This window comes from Astatotilapia calliptera, chromosome 9 (assembly GCF_900246225.1).
Source record: "Astatotilapia calliptera chromosome 9, fAstCal1.2, whole genome shotgun sequence".
Lineage (NCBI taxonomy): Eukaryota > Metazoa > Chordata > Actinopteri > Cichliformes > Cichlidae > Astatotilapia > Astatotilapia calliptera.
The window spans coordinates 29,696,720-29,715,551 of NC_039310.1; the positions used below are offsets into that span (position 1 = coordinate 29,696,720).

The 18,832-nt window shown below is 41.1% G+C and overlaps 2 protein-coding genes across 3 annotated transcripts in view; both read left to right on the plus strand.

Moving 5' to 3' along the window:
• Window positions 1-8,572: 8,572 nt before the first annotated feature.
• LOC113029472 (zinc finger protein OZF-like) overlaps window positions 8,573-18,832 on the plus strand; it is a 132,694-nt gene continuing 122,434 nt past the window's right edge. The window contains exons 1-2 of one of the 2 annotated variants that reach the window (XM_026180356.1): window positions 8,573-9,015; window positions 9,303-9,488. The gene's annotated coding sequence lies outside the window, so the exon portion shown is untranslated. The remainder of the gene's footprint in view (window positions 9,016-9,302; window positions 9,489-18,832) is intronic. The other variant, XM_026180357.1, reaches the window with a different exon arrangement.
• On the plus strand, window positions 9,495-13,500 carry LOC113029462 (oocyte zinc finger protein XlCOF6-like). The gene is made up of 3 exons (XM_026180332.1): window positions 9,495-10,369; window positions 11,800-11,859; window positions 11,933-13,500. Exon 3 carries the CDS (start codon window positions 11,968-11,970, stop codon window positions 13,462-13,464), a length of 1,497 nt encoding a protein of 498 aa, XP_026036117.1. The 5' UTR covers window positions 9,495-10,369; window positions 11,800-11,859; window positions 11,933-11,967; the 3' UTR covers window positions 13,465-13,500.

The window sequence follows — 18,832 nt, forward strand, 5'->3', positions numbered from 1 at the left end:
AAAGCCTCGCTTCCTTACTGCTGCAATTATTGGGTGCAGGTTCCTAGAAACTCAGTTTGGGTATTCTAGTGGGTGTTCTTCTTCGTCTAAAGGCGTAAATATGATGTGGGGATGATTCCTAATTATTTAAAGTAACACTCAGGTATGCCATTCAGCGTGTTAGTACGAGCTCGGGAGCAGCTTGGGAGAACAAGAGAACAGAGACTGCTTTAGGTTGCCTTCCCAATCGACTCAAAGGTTTATTAAGTATACAACAGCTTATATAGAGAAAAAAAGGTTCGTGTGTCAGCTTTCCCAGTTCAAACCGGTACAGACCAAATAAGGAAACGTCTTCCTGCCTTGTGAGCAGAGAAGTATCCTTTGTATAGTTTATCAGTTCAGCTACAAATTATGATCATCCCAGCAAAATACACTCCTAAACATAGAATACAGAGTTCTTTCATTAGTGAATTCTGAAACAAACCACCTGGCTTTTAACAAGCTCTTTTCTAAAAGATAAGGAAGGGGAGGATGGGAGTAAGGAAGTGGTCTCGTCTCTGTGGTATTTTCGACCTTGGGGTACCAGCCTGTGATTCTTACACATCAATTCTTGGGTCAGAGAGAAAGAGAAAAACAACTAGTAAATGGGCCTTATTGAGTAACAGTTTTCACTACAAAGCAATATCCTGTAAATGCTACTGTGGTATCAAAATATCACAACAGGGAACATGAACAGAAGCAGTGACTGCAGCACTGCATGGCAGATTTTAATCCCTACAGCATGTTATGTCACCAGAAAGCAAAACCTTTCCTGTGATTTCTGGTAGATTTGGTTTTTTTGTTTGTTTGTTGGTTTTAGTACCAGGCTGATTTTGCCAGATAGGTTAGGGTTGTTTTCTTTTTGTAAGAGAAACACAGGTTTATTTTTTATATATATTTAGACATGTCCTGAACAAGGCCTAATATGTTTTGTTTGTAACGGTGCACTTAGGGGGAAAAAACCTGCCAGGTATCATCCCTCTGGGGGTGATATTTTGTGTGTTGATGATGTAAAAGCAGGCCTGCAAGATCAGGAGTAAAAGTGTTATAAAATACTTTAATTGAGAGCAAATATAAGGTGAGCTTCTCTAGATTACAATGGGCTTCTGAGAAAATTCACCTACATAGGACGCTGACCATATTAGATAGTAAGTCCTCTGTTTTAAAAGGATTGTAGCGATTCAATCCATTTCAAAAGCAATAAGAATAGTTTTTATTTTTGGAATGATGAAATATTGCTGTCAGTGGATATTTAAATTCATGCGCGGTTTTCTACTATCAGCAATGATTGGTACGATTGCATGTGACTGGATGAATGCATGTGATTGGACTGTGGCTGGACTGATGATGTGGACTAAGTGTGACTGACTTGAAATTGTGAAGACGTTAACTATTTTAGCATTAGTCACTGCTAATGCCTAACCCACCCAAACAGTGAAAAGGGGTGGATGTATGTGCTTTTGTTTGCTTGTTTTTGCAGGAGCAGGAGGATGACAGAGACCAGAGGAGGGGAGACTGTAGGTTCACATGAGTGTGTGTGGGCCTTACAGACTTAACCCTTAAGCTGCTACTTTTCTGTGTTACTGGTTTTGTGTGGAGAAAACTGTGTTTTCCTGGCTGCTTGTTGGTTACAGTAACACACTGTATTGTTGGAAAATGTTAAATGCTACAGGAGAAAAATGTGTATTCAATGTGAAACACATACTGTGTTAAAATCGGTATCACTCCTTTCACAGACAAGGAGGGTTGACTACATGATTTACAGCAACACCTCTGGAATCTGTTGATCCAGGCCCGACCTGCGAGGAAACACCACTGGCTAATGTTTTTTTTTCCCTCTCTAAGGGTTCTGGCGTCACGCAGGCAGACATGAGTGAAATGAAGCAGATTGTGCAGTGATTACTCATTATCATATCGTTATTCATTTTAAGGTGTTGAGCTCAAAGTGTGAAAACAAGTGAGTGACATTACTTAAGATAAAACTACTGTAACCAGTAACTTAATTAAACACATGGGATGATCCATGGTTTGAGCAAATTATGGTAACAGTAGTGTTTTAATGATTTGGGGAAATAAACTGCATATGACACACTTTTGTCTGTGTTGGATGCCTTATTACTCTCATAACCTACAGTTGTTCGTAAGTGTGAAGTTTATATTTACTCACCAATTTTGGTTTCTAGGTAATTGTGGTGTGGATGCAGGCTCCAGGCAGAGCCAAGAGTTAGACCCACTTGACATGACATTAATGCTGATTTTAGTCTTTAACAGGGCTGAAGCAAAATTACTCCGGAGGAGGAGCCCTGATGTTGTCTGAGAATTTGTGTAACTAACCTTTTCCTTTTTGTTATTCTCCTAGTTCTGATGAGTTGACTCATGGGAGAGACCACGTGTCAAACGGAGGGATTCTAGGTTTAAACAATGTTTTCTATGTTTTCCATGAGTTTTTTCATGGTGTTTTTGTCCATGGCTTTTTACTGTGATTTGTGGGATTAACCGTTCATGTACAGGTATTAAACCTCTACAGGGGGGTTAAGTCCATGTTCAGATAAGGTTTTGATGATCTATAAGTAAACTTCACTGAACTGAAAGGAAAATGTGGTTTGAAGCCTCGCTTCTGTCAGTCTGCCCATGACTGTAGCTGCCTCCACCAGTGTGTGAATGTGAGAGTGAATGAATAGTGGCATTGTAAAGCGCTTTGAGGGTCTCGAAAAGTGCTATATAAATGCAATTCATTATTATTATTATTATTATGATGGTTGACGTGTTTTCTAAATGGTTAGAAGTTTTTCCTCCTAGTGAAGAGATACAGGTGCAGCAGCCAGAGTATTGCTGGAAGAAATCATCCCAAGGGTGGAATCTCCTGACTGAGTCTGCGTGCTGATCAGAAGTCTTCAGAGACCCAGCAAGAACAGGGACCATTCATAACAGAGCTGACAGCCCAGGCAGTGGTTAAGGTCAAAGGTCATGGGGTTTGGGGCCCTACTAGTCATCATGAGAAGATTCCAGAACCACAGCAATAACCATAAAGCTGCGTTGGAACGAGAGGGTGAGGGCTGAAAAGAGCCCCCTCCTCCAACAAGAGCGTGCTGAGCTCCAACTCAGCAACTGCAGAGTGAGACTCTGTGGCACCCAAGAGGGATCAGCGAATGAATGCAGATCACATCTGCTTAAAACAGCCAATCACTTTCCCTGGAAAGCTTAGTGAGTTTTCAAGTTACGGAGGTTGTTGTTGTGACGTTAATAATCATTTTATAAATTATATGCATTTACATGATTCTCCGAACATCACAAACTCTGTTAGAGTCCTGAGCATGAGTAAAAGTGATTGGAGTAATTATAGCATGCATGTTTTACAGCAACTTGTGTAGATTTTGTAGGGTAGGTAGACTGATTATCTAGCATGTCAGTTCCTGATGCGTAAGTGCATTAGGCCCTCATTGTCTGAGTAAACATAGTGTGGGATTATAATATGATCTTATGCCATGTTATACCCCTGATTAAAGATTGTGAAATCATTATGTAGTTTTAGTTTGTAGTATTCTCCTGAATTAGGTGAAAACTATTACAGTTATTAAACTGATTTGTATTACGTTAGACTGCTGATTCAGTGTGAATGAATGATATTGTTTATGATGCATTATACTGCTGAGTTATAAGAAACACGGTTTTCAGAGAGTCAGGTCCTTGCTTTTTCTGATAGTGGAGGAGACAGAGAGCACATTCCACGGGAGACTACACCCCCACCGTTGTTGAAGGCAGACAAAATAGGGAGCCAAGGCCATAAGTCAGGCTCGCTAGGAGTTAGAAAGAATGTGAATGTTTAGGTTTTTACGACTAGGTGGGGGCCACTAGAGGCTATAAGAGTTTGAGTAACCCTCCACCAGTTTGAGATTTGCTGTGACCCTCTTCATGCATGTCTCCCCATCCGGATGGTTTATGCTCGTAAAGTGTTCAATTGTATGTAATAAAAGATTGTTTATTGAGCATTTGTACACCGAGTATTGTCTGTCCTTCAGCCCAAAGATCGAAAGAATTGGGAGATTTTAACAATAGTAACAGTCGTGAGTTCTTTTGACATGTGTACTCAATTTTTACACATTTGACACCGTAAAGATTGGATTTTTGGTTTATCCCATTTCATTGAGGGGTTTTGATCGGCCTCAAACATGCTGGAAGCACCTAAAGAAGGAAGTCGTTCTTCCAGAGTTGTGGTTGTTTTGGTTTCCCCAATCACTGATGTGGGCACAGTAAAGATAATTGTAAATGCCTTGGAGAGGGTTCACACCTTTTAAACGGGCTGATGGCCCTACAATAGTAAAGAGTACAGTACGCTGCATAGACAGAGAGGAAAGATCTATAATTCTGTTGCAAAATGTAGCTCAGAAGTGTTGGCTGTGTGGAAACTCATGGCTACTTTTGGGTTTTACTTTAAAACTCGAGAAGCACTAACATCAGTGTTAGTATATGTTTGTGCTATTCATTTGCCTACAGGTTCGGACATTCACTGTCCCTGATGGCAAACATCTGGACAGGGCAAAGCAAATGGCACAAAGGAGTGTGTGATGTTTGGTGAGGCATGTGTGCCTCAATCCCTAATAACACTGGGGAAGAGGGTCTTTTACAGAAACAGTTAATAAATTGGGAGATTTAATGATAAAATAGGAAATATATCACACACCTAAAAACTTCCTTATCTTAACAACGGGTTCTTATGAGAGAGCCGCTTGATGTAACTAAGACATATAACCTGTCTATTTCATACATTCGAGAACAGTGGGAGAATGATTTGGGTGCTGTGGTGGCAGATTTCTTTTCTCATGTATTAATCACACATTTAATCATATCACATTAGTTATGTAATATCACTTTCTCACTTTACCATAGTAAGAGCACTCCTGTCACTAGTTTACATGCATGTGGAAAGTTAACACAGTGAGGCCAATGTAATGGGAGACATTAAACAGATAGTGAGACTCCTTCTGCTTATCAGGGATGTAAATCCTTAGGTGACGGCTAAGCAGAAAACAAGGTCATAATTCTCTCTGTGAGGGAGGAGTTATAGCCCCCCCATGAGAGGGGCCAACATGTGAGGTTGTGGAATGCTCTTTGTCTGTGTGTCTGTATATAAGATGTAAGGGCGGTGGCCACAATCCGGAGATGGTCCTGGTGTTTCACTGGGATGCTCTCTCCACATCGCAATGTGTTTATTAAACCCACTTCAAATCAAGCTTGCTGGGTGTGTTGCAGGTTATTGTTAAATTTTCCACGACAGTGCCCAGCTGTCTGACAAAGAGTGAGATATGGCTCTTACCAGGGTCCATTCGTCTTCTATATGTTCAAGACACTCCCTAATACAATTCAAAGTGTTACACAGGTTACATTTTTCAAAAGTTAAACTAGCAAAAATATTTCCGAACATAGCCATAGACCCATCGTGTGATATATGCAAACAGACTCCAGCTACTTCCCTTCATATGTTTTGGTCCTGTCCGAAAATTGCTCCTTTCTGGTCATCATTTTTTGAAGTCATCTCTAAAGCCTATGCCTATAACATCTCGCCTCCCCCTTGGTGACAATTTTTGGTTGTTTCTCTGGTATTGTGACTTCTGTTCCCCCTGCCCATTTACAGAGGGTCATTGCGTTTTTGTCATTATTAGCGAGACGCCTGATTTTATTTAAATGGAAGTCTACTACTGCTCCATCACACCACCGCTGGATAACGGATGTTATGCAAAATGTCAAACTGGAAAAAATCAGATGTACTCTGAACGGATCCATCGGCAAATTCCACACAACGTGGAACCCTCTGTTAACATACGTCAACAATTTATCCGGTCTGGAACTGGAATCTTCAGTGTTTTTGTTTGCCCTAGAACAGTCCTGTAAAAACAATAGAGAGGTGCACCCCCCTCCCCCCTTTCTTTTTCTTTTTTTTGCTGTTGTTGCTGTGCTTTTTGTTTGTTTTTTTGTTTGTTTGTTTGTTTGTTTTGTTTTTTGTTTCCCTTTTCCCGTCTTGGTATTATCTGTCTTTATGATCTGTGGGATTGTTGTTTTGTGGTTTTCTGTAAAATAATAGGAATGCTATGTATGATAATTGGAAAACTACAAGTGTTAAAAAAAAAGAATTACTACTACATTGAAAGCTGTTATAGTACGCCTTAAACTCATAGACATTTGGAGATTCAAATATCCTCATTCCAAAACGTTTACTTAGTGCAACCTTTTGGTTAGTTTTGGAAAGTTTTGATAGCGATAGCATAGATGTAGGTGGCCTTCGCCAGCAACAGATCATAAAGCCGTATTAAAATAAATTTAACTTCCCCTAAATCTTCTGTTGTTAAATCTACATATTGGAAATTCAACCGCTCTTTTTTAGAGAAAGATGATGTGAAAAAGGATCTTAAAGAACTGATCTCAAACTATTGATCTATAGCTCGAGAAAAATTAAAGTTTGCAAATAACTGGGAATTATTAAAATTTGAAATTGACAAATATTTAAGGAAGGTTGGCAGCCTTAATGTGAAATCGAAAAGATTAGAGGAAGAAAAATCAATCTCTCAAATTGACACTAATTGAAGAGGATAAATTGAACCTTGCTAAATTACAAGATAAATTAGATGGCTTATACTCAGTGTTTTGCTTGTAAATAAATAACTGAAAAGTGGGACGTCCGTATTTATTCAGCCCCACTGTTCGCTTCAACAGTGCTCCGTGGGATGTTCAAGGCCTGGGAAATCTTTTTGTAGCCTAAGCCTGCTTTAAATTTTCAATAATTTTATCTCTGACCTGTCTGGTGTCTAAATTGAATCGAGAATCTGTGGCAAGATCTGAAAACTGCTGTTCACAAACCCTGTCTATGTAATCTGACTGAGCTGGAGCTGTTTTGCAAAGAAGAATGGGGAAAAATTTCAGTCTCTAGATGTGCAAAGCTGGTAGAGACATACCCTAAAAGACTGGCAGCTGTAATTGCAGAAAAAGGTGGTTCTACAAAGGTGGGGTGACCATGGCTCAGCGGTTGGGAAGCGCATCTGTAACCAGAAGGTCACCGGTTCGATCTCTCTGTCCTGGTCGTCGTGTCCTTGGGCAAGACACTTTACCCTACCGGCCAGAGGGGCCGATGGCGCGGTATAGCAGCCTCGCTTCTGTCAGTCTGCCCCAGGGCAGCTGTGGCTGCAACCTGCTTGCCTCCACCAGTGTGTGAATGTGAAAGTGAATGAATAGTGGAATTGTAAAGCACTTCGGGTGCCTTGAAAAGCGCTATATAAATGCAATCCATTATTATCATTACAATGTATTGACTCAGGGGGCTGAATAATTACGCACTCCCCACTTTTCAGTTATTTATTTGTAAAAAAATGTGTGAAATCATGTTTGATTTTCATTACACTTCTTACGTGTACACCACCTTATGTTCGTCTTTCACGTGGAATAAAAATAAAATGGATTCATGTTTGTGGCTGTAATGTGACAAAATGTGGGAAAGTTCAAGGGGGCGTGTACAACCCTTTAAATAAAGAAGTGCTTGTGCTTCCTCTTTAAGATCTCCCGGATTACACTGAGGGTGGTATCGTGCACGTCTCCCACATATGTGCTTAATACATAATTGTTGTGTACTGGACCTGATCTGAGTATTGGTTGTTTGTTCTCAGCCCAACATAAAACAATCGCGACAAGAGGCTCAGCATGACCTCATTAAAAATGCTCCGTTTTCTTTTTCCACTTCTCTTCTTTCATATTCTTTCTAACGTCTTTTCTTGTGTAAGCTGCTAACTCTTGTGATGGAGATTTCTTTATTTTATGTGTTGATCATATGTTTTGACAATATGACTTTAGTAATATCTATAGTACATTTTGTGTGGTTTTGTTTTACACATAGGAAAACATCAAATATGTATTTCACAGGTTATTCCACACACAGATGGGTATTGTGAGTGAGTTGGACTGACACTCCCAGGCACCATGAGACATTAGGCAGATAGTGAGACTCCTCCTTATCTCCAGGGAGGAGGTGTTGAGATGAAAATATTTGAAGTGCCTCAATTCTATGCTGTATATGAACTAAAATGCCATATAACCGAATAGTGTAGTATTAAGTGGACATGGCCCTGAAAAATAAAGACATTAGACTACGTGTCCTTGGGGGGTAGAAAGCTGTAGACCAGCGGTCCCCAACCTTTTTTGCACCACGGACCGGTTTATGCCTGACAATATTTTCATGGACCAGCTTTGTGAGGTAAGAGGGGGCACTTGTGGATGAGCTGAAGATATAGACCTGATGTCACTGTTTGGGTTCTTTGTCATTACAGGAGAAAGAAGTGAAAGCAGGCCCAAACCTGAGCACATGGATGACATCAACCAAAAACATCCAGCACCAGCAAGTAAAGATGAGCCAGCGGCGATCCCTGTGGAAAAGACTTTTCCTGCTATGAAGCAGCCCAGAAGACGCAAGCGCGCCAACGGGGAGGACAGAAGCTTGAGCTGTGATCTGTGTGGGAAGACCTTTACTCTGAAAGGTCATTTAAAGAGACATCAGCTCGCCCACACTGGATTTAAAGCTTTCAACTGTGATCAGTGTGGAAAGTCTTTTACTCGGATTGATAGGTTAAAAAGACATCAGCGCAGCCACAGATTGGTAGCTTGAAATCACATCAGCTGATCCACACCAGTGTGAAACCATTCAGCTGTGATCAGTGTGGACAGTCTTTTGCTCACATCAGTAGCTTAAAAGAGTAAACATTTGGGTAGGGCTTGAGGGTCGACACTCCATAACAGTTGGTGGCGGTAACGCACCATTTTATTGTTTGCAAACCGCCAATAAAACTGAAGAAGAAGAAGAAGCAGGGCAGCAGACGAAGAGGAAGGAGGGGTGTGCGTACTGTGCTCTTTGCTGTGTCTTTCCGCCGTTTTAAAAATGGGCACTTTTTGAAGAACCCGCATCAAAGTATTGTGGAGAAGCGTCGTGTTAAATCTAATTGATGAACGGCTTTTTGTGAGGTATGTATTGCAGCTGCGAAGACGAACGTACGTTCTCCTGTTAGGTTACAGCTGGTAGGAAGGTGCGTTCAGTGTGTCTTTGTAATTTTAAGTTTCCATGTCAAACGAGATAAAACAGTTATTTCTGGATGCGCACTTATTTGCTGAGATTAACAATGTGTTTTTGTAAACCACGTGATGATTTAAGTAATTTAATCTTTACAGAACATGTGAGCGAGGCTAAAAGAGCAATATTTTTATGTTTAGTAAACTCACGTTTCTAAATGTAACTGCTTTTATTTTATTAGTTCTGACGAGGACAGCTGAGTGATGTTGTTGGTGAGCTTGGATTAAATCATCTCTAAACAAAGAACTTGTCCTCGTGGTGACTGACTTGGGGAGTGGAGGTCAGTGAGCCCATTGTCTCTGCTGGTCCGACTCCAACTACAAAGCCGGCCCGCTCGCCCCCTCCTGAGTCTGAGAGGAGATCCAGAGTAAGTCAGTTATAACTACACTGGTTGCTTAACTTCATCATTTTCTACAGGGTCTCTCTCTCTTAGCTCACTTTGGTTTGATTTCTGCCTTCTGTTTAGCCTCTCTGTTTGTCTGCCTCAGTACATTAATGTTTTATCATTTGAGTTACACTCTCTGTTTCCCTTCATATGAAGGTGATGTCTGTGGAGTGATCATGACTTCATTAATAATCCTCTGTTTTCCTTTTCCACTTCTCTTCTTTCATATTCTTTCTGACGTCTTTTCTTGTGTAAGCTGCTAACTCTTGTGATGGACATTTCTTTATTTTATGTGTTGATCATATGTTTTGACAATATCACTTTAGTAATATCTATAGTACATTTTGTGCGACTTTGTTCTACATATAGGAAAACATCAAATATGTTATTCCACACACAGATGGGTATTGTGAGTGAGTTGGACTGACACTCCCAGGCACCATGAGACATTAGGCAGATAGTGAGACTCCTCCTTATCTCCAGGGAGGAGGTGTTGAGATGAAAATATTTGAAGTGCCTCAATTCTATGCTGTATATGAACTAAAATGCCATATAACCATATAGTGTAGTATTAAGTGGACATGGCCATGAAAAATAAAGGCATTAGACTACGTGTCCTTGGGGGGTGGAAAGCTGTAGACTCTCACCCACGCTTGCCTGTGAAAAAGTAGATAACAGGGGACCATCTTCTAGTGGAGATGCATTATAACTCACCTGTGCATTAGAATAAAAGGTGTTGATTGCAGCTGACAGTGTCTGCAGACTTTGATAACTGTGTCACCCTCGTGGTTAATCAGAGGCAAATCTGAGCCAGTGTGGATTTGGTTGTACAGCTCTCACACATACAACCTGAACTGCACATTGTAAGTGTGATGTTCTTCAAATTTGAACAAAGTAAAAACTAAAAAACTCACACAAGCCAAAATTTTATTCACAAGTTGAACTTTTACTACTTTTATCCCCAAAATGAGCTCATGTTGTGAAATCAGTTTTACCCCGGTTCTTTTTATTCCTCGAGCATCCAGAGATGGCTCCGGACTCAGTAGTCATTTTCACAAAATCTTTATTCATCTTCATTTAAGCATGCACTTCTAGAAGGGAAGACGAGGCCGATGTCCCTCTGCAAAAATCTTCACCCCTTTGTTAGTTACAGCCAGCTTTATAGAGGCTGTCATAAAACCCCCTACGGTGTGCTGCAAACTCTGTGTCTGTGTCTATGTGCACGAGCACATGAATGCCTACATGTGCGCGTTCCCGCGTGCCTATATGAGTGCTCGTGTGTGACTGTGTGCACATGAGTGATGTTGTGATATTTTGATACCATGGTAGCATTTACAGGATAATGTTTTGTGGTGATGTTGTGCAGAGAAACTGTTACTCAATAAGGCCCATTTACTAGTTGTTTTTCTCTTTCTCTGTGACCCAAGAATTAATGTGTAAGACTCACAGGCTGGTACCCCAAGGTCGAAAACACCACAGAGACGAGACCACTTCCTTACTCCCATCCTCCCTTTTTCTTTATCTCCTGGAAAAGGCTCGTTAAAGGCCAGGTGGTTTGTTTCAGAATTCACTAATGAAAGAACTCTGTATTCTATGTCTAGGAGTGTATTTTGCTGGGATGATCATAAATTGTAGCTGAACTGATAAACTACACAAGGGATACTTTGCTCAGAAGGCAGGAAGACGTTTCCTTATTTAGTCTGTACCGGTTTGAACTGGGAAAGCTGACACACGAACCTTTTTTTCTCTATATAAACTGCTGTGTATCAAATAAACCTTTGAGTTGATTCTGGGAAAGCAATCTGAACAGTCTCTGTATCACTTTGTTCTCCTAACTGCTCCCGATATCGTAACTAACCCAGCTGAACGGCATACCAGAGTGTTACTTTGAATAATTAGGAGTCTTATAAGGAAAGGACAAAACTCTGCTTATCGCTCACGCCTTGGAGGAAACCGGGGACGGAAATTTCCTTCAAGTGAGTGTGGATGTGTGTGCGTGACAGTTAAAACACTGTGGGTGTAGGTAACTCCCTAGAGGTCATAAAACCCCTCTCACTTCCAGACCACAGTTATCCAGTTACAATGTTGAAACCCCCACCCTAAAACATCCTCTGGGGAATTTCCACTCAGTGGGGGAGAAGCCTTCTACAATCTACTCCTAAGTTCACAACACAGTGAGGCCTTTATTACTTTAAGGGCAGTGTCTCTACAATAGTTCTACATTCTATGATAACACATTTCTAAACTCTAAATCAGCTAAACATTCTACACTCACTTCAAATGTTTACCACAGCATAGCGTCCCCAGGCACCTGAGACGTTTGGCAGATGGTGAAACTGTTTATCTTTGTGAGGTAAGAGGGGGCACTTGTGGATGAGCTGAAGGTATAGACCTGATGTCACTGTTTGGGTTCTTTGTCATTACAGGAGAAAGAAGTGAAAGCAGGCCCAAACCTCAGCACATGGATGACATCAACCAAAAACATCCAGCACCAGCAAGTAAAGATGAGCCAGCGGCGATCCCTGTGGAAAAGACTTTTCCTGCTATGAAGCAGCTCAGAAGACGCAAGCGCGCCAACAGGGAGGAGAGAAGCTTGAGCTGTGATCAGTGTGGAAAGACCTTTACTCAGAGATGCAACTTAAAATCACATCAGCTCGTCCACACGAAATTTAAAGCTTTCAACTGTGATCTGTGTGGGATGTCTTTTACTCACAGTAACAACTTAAAAAGACATCAGCTGATCCACACCGATGTGAAACCATTCAGCTGTGATCAGTGTGGAAAGTCTTTTATTCAGAAATATCATTTAAAGATACATAAGCTGATCCACAGCAGTGTGAAACCATTCAGCTGTGGTGAGTGCGGAAAGTCTTTTATTCAGAGTAACCGCTTAAAAGCACATCAGCTCGTCCACAGTGAAGTTAAACCATTCAGCTGTGATCAGTGTGGAAACACCTTTACTCAGAGATGCAGCTTAAAAGTACATCAGCGCCTCCACACTGCATTTAAAGCTTTATGCTGTGATCAGTGTGGGAAGTCTTTTACTCACAAAGGTCACTTAAAGAGACATTATAAGATCCATGTTGGAGGTAAATCATTTGTCTGTGATCAGTGTGGAAAGTCTTTTCATTATAGAGATCACTTAGAGAGACATCAGGGCGTCCACAGTGAAGTTAAACCTTTCACCTGTGATCAGTGTGGAAAGGCTTTTACTGAGATTGGTAGATTAAAAACACATCAGCTCATCCACAGTGGAGAGAAACCATTCAGTTGTGATCTGTGTGGAAAGTCTTTTACTCAGATGGGCAATTTAAAAACACATCAGCTTATCCACAGTGGAGATAAACCTCTCACCTGTGATCAGTGTGGAAAGGCTTTTGCTTACGTTGGTAACTTAAAAAGACATCAGCTCATCCACAGTGGAGATAAACCTTTCAACTGTGAGCAGTGTGAACAGTCTTTTACTCACATTGCTGCCTTGAAATCACATCAGCTCACCCACTCTGGTACTAAACAATTTGTATGTGGTGACTGTGGAAAGGCTTTTACTCACATGAATGGCTTAAAATCACATCAGCTCATCCACTCTGGTGCTAAACAATTTGTATGTGGTCAGTGTGGAAAGGCTTTTACTTACATGACTGGCTTAAAATCACATCAGCTCATCCACAGTGGAGATAAACCTTTCAGCTGTGAGCAGTGTGGAGAGTCTTTTACACACATTGCTGCCTTGAAATCACATCAGCTCACCCACTCTGGTACTAAACAATTTGTATGTGGTCAGTGTGGAAAGGCTTTTACTTACATGACTGGCTTAAAATCACATCAGCTCACCCACTCTGGAGTTAAATCATTTGTATGTGGTCAGTGTGGAAAGTCTTTCATCCATAAAACAAATCTATTGAGGCATCAGAAAACCCACAAAGTGTCCTCCTCTGACAAGGTGATAGTTTATTAAATTTTAATGAAATGTGCAGATTGTTTCGGTGAAGTTTAATAAACTCCTTGCTATCTAAAATATAACAGGACACCGGAGTAAATTCTCGAGCATCTCACACTTCTGATAATCAGCTGTCTGCTTGACGTTTATTCAGCTGTGTAAAAACTATAACTTTAATCTCAGCCAAACCGATTTACTCAGGAACAAATAAAATACAAAAAAACCCCGAACAGTAACATTTTTAAGTTATCTAAGTGACTTATATATCATGTTTAACCTGAGTAGTGAGAGACGCCGGTGGGTTTGAAAAACGATTTGCCGGGAGTCCGGTGTTCTCACCGGTTCGCTATCGAGCTTTTGAAAAAATGTGGTGTCTTGATAAACTGAGCAGATATTTGAAGTTTACACAGCTACATTCTCGCCTGAAAATATGTTAAACGTTTATTTTGTGACCCAGAAAGAATGATAAGAATAAAACTGACTAGCTGCCGCCATTGTTGGAAACTGAGCTGTGCTATGAATTCTGGGACACAGCTTCTTCTTCTTCGGGGTTTAATGGCAGCTGTCATCCTTGTACATGCAGTGCTGCCATCTTCTGTTTCAGTCCGTTATTACACTCTTAAATCCTACTACTTATTCCTGCGTCTTTTGGGATCTTGCAAAGCTTCAAACGACGCGTCGACTATTAAATTAGTTGTCGGCGTAATCGTGACTAGTCGACTAATCGTGGCAGCCCTAGACATTACCCTGACAGGGTTCATTTGAACACAGTGGGAGAAACGGGGGTTTGAACAAAAGTTCTTCTGGATGCTGCGTCAAACTTAAAAAGCTTGAGATCAGGCTTCACAATTCAACTTGTTCCAAGTTTAGCAAGTTAAACTTCACTGGCTGTGTCCACAAACAGCATGCAGAGCAAACATTACTCCCATCATCTGATCACAAGAAAAGCAAAATGTCAGAAGAGTTCACCTTCTGGATCAAACTGTCAGACCTGTTACTGTTTATTTGGCTGTTCATCGTGAGGTAATTATCAGTGTCAGTGCTGCGCCACTTCTGTTGTAACTCACATGAAATGTGTTTTAAATGGGCTCTATTGCCGTACAATATTGTGTGAGTCTGTTTTGCTCCACAAAGACACAACCCCTCCTGCAATTTATAATGTTACAGTAAAAAAAAGGTAAATTGATAAATTTGTGTCATTTTTAAACAGGCAGTATGTGGAAAATTAAATATTTTCTTACCCATGTGTAAAGTTTTCAGTGGTCTGTGTTTTCTTACAGGATGTGAGTGTGTTTTGCTCCATGAAGAGACAAACCTACATTTTTTTTATGTTGCAGTAAAAATATTTTTATTGTAAGTCATAAATTGTAGTCATTTTATCTAGACAGTATGTAAAAGATTAACTGAATCCTATGAAAAATAAAATGTAGAAAGATGTGATGTATCTTTCCGGGGTTTTTTCTGAATAATTACACACTGCTTAAAATTAATTGCAGTATAAATTTTTTTTCTTCCTCTGTAAGAAACTGACTTGCTGTCCCTTTGTTCCCGTGTACCTAAGTAATTGTGGGTAATATCTTGATGCATGCTCAATCATCCAGGTAAGGAAATCCCAGAAGTTGATTCTGTTCATCTGGACGTAGCGTTTTCAGTGGGACAAACGTTTCGTAACTCATCCCAGAGACTTCTTCAGTCTCAGCTGACTGCAGGTTTCTCCAATCTTATAAAGAGTATGTTTGCATACTAATGAACAATGGGCTGTTAATCATTAATACAGGGAGTGCAGAATTATTAGGCAAGTTGTATTTTTGAGGAATAATTTTATTATTGAACAACAACCATGTTCTCAATGAACCCAAAAAACTCATTAATATCAAAGCTGAATGTTTTTGGAAGTAGTTTTTAGTTTTAGCTATTTTAGGGGGATATCTGTGTGTGCAGGTGACTATTACTGTGCATAATTATTAGGCAACTTAACAAAAAACAAATATATACCCATTTCAATTATTTATTTTTACCAGTGAAACCAATATAATTTCAATTCAATTTTATTTATATAGCGCCAAATCACAACAAAAGTCGCCTCAAGGCGCTTCATAGATACAGAGAATGGTAAATGGCCTGTATTTATATAGCGCTTTACTAGTCCCTAAGGACCCCAAAGCGCTTTACATATCCAGTCATCCACCCATTCAAACACACATTCACACACTGGTGATGGCAAGCTACATTGTAGCCACAGCCACCCTGGGGCGCACTGACAGAGGCGAGGCTGCCGGACACTGGCGCCACCGGGCCCTCTGACCACCACCAGTAGGCAACGGGTGAAGTGTCTTGCCCAAGGACACAACGACCGAGACTGTCCAAGCCGGGGCTCGAACCGGCAACCTTCCGATTACAAGGCGAACTCCCAACTCTTGAGCCACGATCGCCCAACAATCATATGACCCCCTATGAGCAAGCACTTTGGCGACAGTGGGAAGGAAAAACTCCCTTTTAACAGGAAGAAACCTCCGGCAGAACAAGGCTCAGGGAGGGGCGGGGCCATCTGCTGCGACCGGTTGGGGTGAGAGAATGAAGACAGGATAAAGACATGCTGTGGAAGACAGACAGAGGTTAATAACAGATATGATTCCATGCAGAGAGGTCTGTTAACACATAGTGAGTGAGAAAGGTGACTGGAAAGGAAAAACTCAATGCATCATGGGAATCCCCGGCAGCCTACATCTATTGCAGCATAACTAAGGGAGGATTCAGGGTCACCTGGTCCAGCCCTAACTATATGCTTTAGCAAAAAGGAAAGTTTGAAGCCTAATCTTAAAAGTAGAGATAGTGTCTGTCCCCCGAATCCAAACTGGAAGCTGGTTCCACAGAAGAGGGGCCTGAAAACTGAAGGCTCTGCCTCTCATTCTACTTTTAAATACTCTAGGAACAACAAGTAGGCCTGCAGAGTGAGAGCGAAGTGCTCTAATAGGGTGATATGGTACTACAAGGTCATTAAGATAAGATGGGGCCTGATTATTTAAGACCTTGTAAGTGAGGAGCAGGATTTTGAATTCAATTCTGGATTTAACAGGAAGCCAATGAAGGGAAGCCAATACAGAAGAAATCTGCTCTCTCTTTCTAGTCCCTGTCAGGACTCTTGCTGCAGCATTTTGGATTAGCTGAAGGCTTTTCAGTGAGTTTTTAGGACTTCCTGATAATAATGAATTACAGTCGTCCAGCCTGGAAGTAATAAAAGCATGAACTAGTTTTTCAGCGTCACTCTGAGACAGGATATTTCTAATTTTAGAGATGTTGCGCAAATGGAAGAACGCAGTCTTACATGTTTGTTTAATATGTGCGTTGAAGGACATGTCCTGGTCAAAAATGACTCCAAGGTTCCTCACCGCGTTACTGGAGGCCAAGGTAATGCCATCCAGAGTAAGAATCTGGTTAGATACCATATTTCTAAGATTTTCAGGGCCGAGTACAATAACCTCAGTTTTATCTGAATTAAGAAGCAGAAAGTTAGCGGCCATCCAGGTCTTTATATCTTTAAGACATTCCTGCAGTTTAATTAATTGGTGTGTGTTATCTGGCTTCATGGACAGATAGAGCTGGGTGTCATCGGCATAGCAGTGTAAATGTATGCTATGTCTTCTAATGATACTGCCTAAGGGAAGCATGTATAATGTAAACAGAATTGGTCCTAGCACTGAACCCTGTGGAACTCCATAATTAACCTCAGTGTGTGAAGAGGACTCTCCATTTACATGCACAAATTGGAGTCTATTAGATAGATATGATACAAACCACTGCAGCACAGTACCTGTAATACCTACAGCATGTTCTAATCGCTCTAATAGGATATTATGGTCAACAGTATCGAATGCTGCACTGAGGTCTAGCAGGACAAGCACAGAGATGAGTCCACTGTCAGAGGCCATAAGAAGATCATTTGTAACCTTCACTAAAGCTGTTTCTGTGCTGTGCTGAGCTCTGAAACCTGACTGGAAACTCTTCAAATAAACCATTCCTCTGCAGATGATCTGTTAGCTGTTTGACAACTACTCTTTCAAGGATTTTGATATGAAAGGAAGGTTGGAGATTGGCCTATAATTAGCTAAGACTGCTAGATCTAGAGATGGCTTTTTGAGTAAAGGTTTAACTACAGCTAGCTTGAAGGCCCTGTGGTACATAGCCGATCATTAGAGATAGGTTGATCATATTTAAGATCGAAGAATTAATTAATGGCAGGACTTCTTTGAGCAGTTTTGTAGGAATGGGGTCTAAAAGACACGTTGATGGTTTGGAGGAAGTAATTATTGAAGTTAACTCAGAAAGATCAATTAGAGAAAAAGAGTCTAACTTAACATCAATGGTACTAAGAGTAGCTGTAGATAATATTCACATCTGTGGGATGATTACTGGTAATTTTTTCTCTAATGATAAAAAATCTATTTGTGAAGAAGTTCATGAAGTCATTAATAATTAATGTTAAAGGGATGGTTGGGCTCAAAGAGCTCTGACTTTTGTCAGCCTGGCTTACAGTGCTGAAGAGGAACCTGGGGTTGTTCTTATTTTCTTCAATCAGTGATGAATAGTAAGATGCTCTGGCTTTGCGGAGGGCTTTCTTATAAAGCAGCAAACTATTTCTCCAGGCAAAATTATGATCTTCTAAATTTGTGACACGCCATTTCCTCTCCAGATTACGAGTCATCTGCTTTAGGCTACGTGTTTGAGAATTATACCACGGAGTCAGGTACTTCTGATTAGAGACCTTAGTTTTCACAGGAGCTACAGTATCCAGAGTCGTACGTAGGAGGAGGTGAAATTATTAATAAGATAATCGACCTCTGTTGGGGTAGCGTTCAGATTGCTGCTCTGCTCTGTGTTGGTACAGGGCATTGAAGATGATAACAGTGGGTGGATTATATTCTTAAACTTAGTTACAGCACTTTCAGAAAGACATCTACTTTGATAAAGTAGGGGGGGGGGGGGTGCCCAGCAGGCACCAACCACCTTGCAACTGCAGCTCAATGAAGCAGCTTCGGCAATGGAGATGCTGAACATGGTCCATTTGGACTCAATGTCCCCAGTCTCCCTCGGAATGCTGTTGAAGCTCTGCCGGAGGTGTGCGTTGAAGATCTCGCGGACTGGGGCCTCTGCTAGACGTTCCCCAGCACACCCTAACTACACGTTTAGGTGCACCAGGTCTGTCCAGCGTCCTCCCCCGCCACCTGATCTAACTCACCACCAATTGGTGATCAGTTGACACCTCAACCCCTCTCTTTACTCGAGTGTCCAGAACATATGGTCGCAGGTCTAGTGACACGATTACAAAATCGATCATCGACCTGTGGCCTAGAGTGTCCTGATGCCGCGTGCACTTATGGACACTCTT

What these genes read in the sequence shown, in the direction of transcription:
- LOC113029462 (XM_026180332.1), top strand. Translation starts at nt 11,968, where the DNA reads ATGGATGACATCAACCAAAAACATCCAGCACCAGCAAGTAAAGATGAG.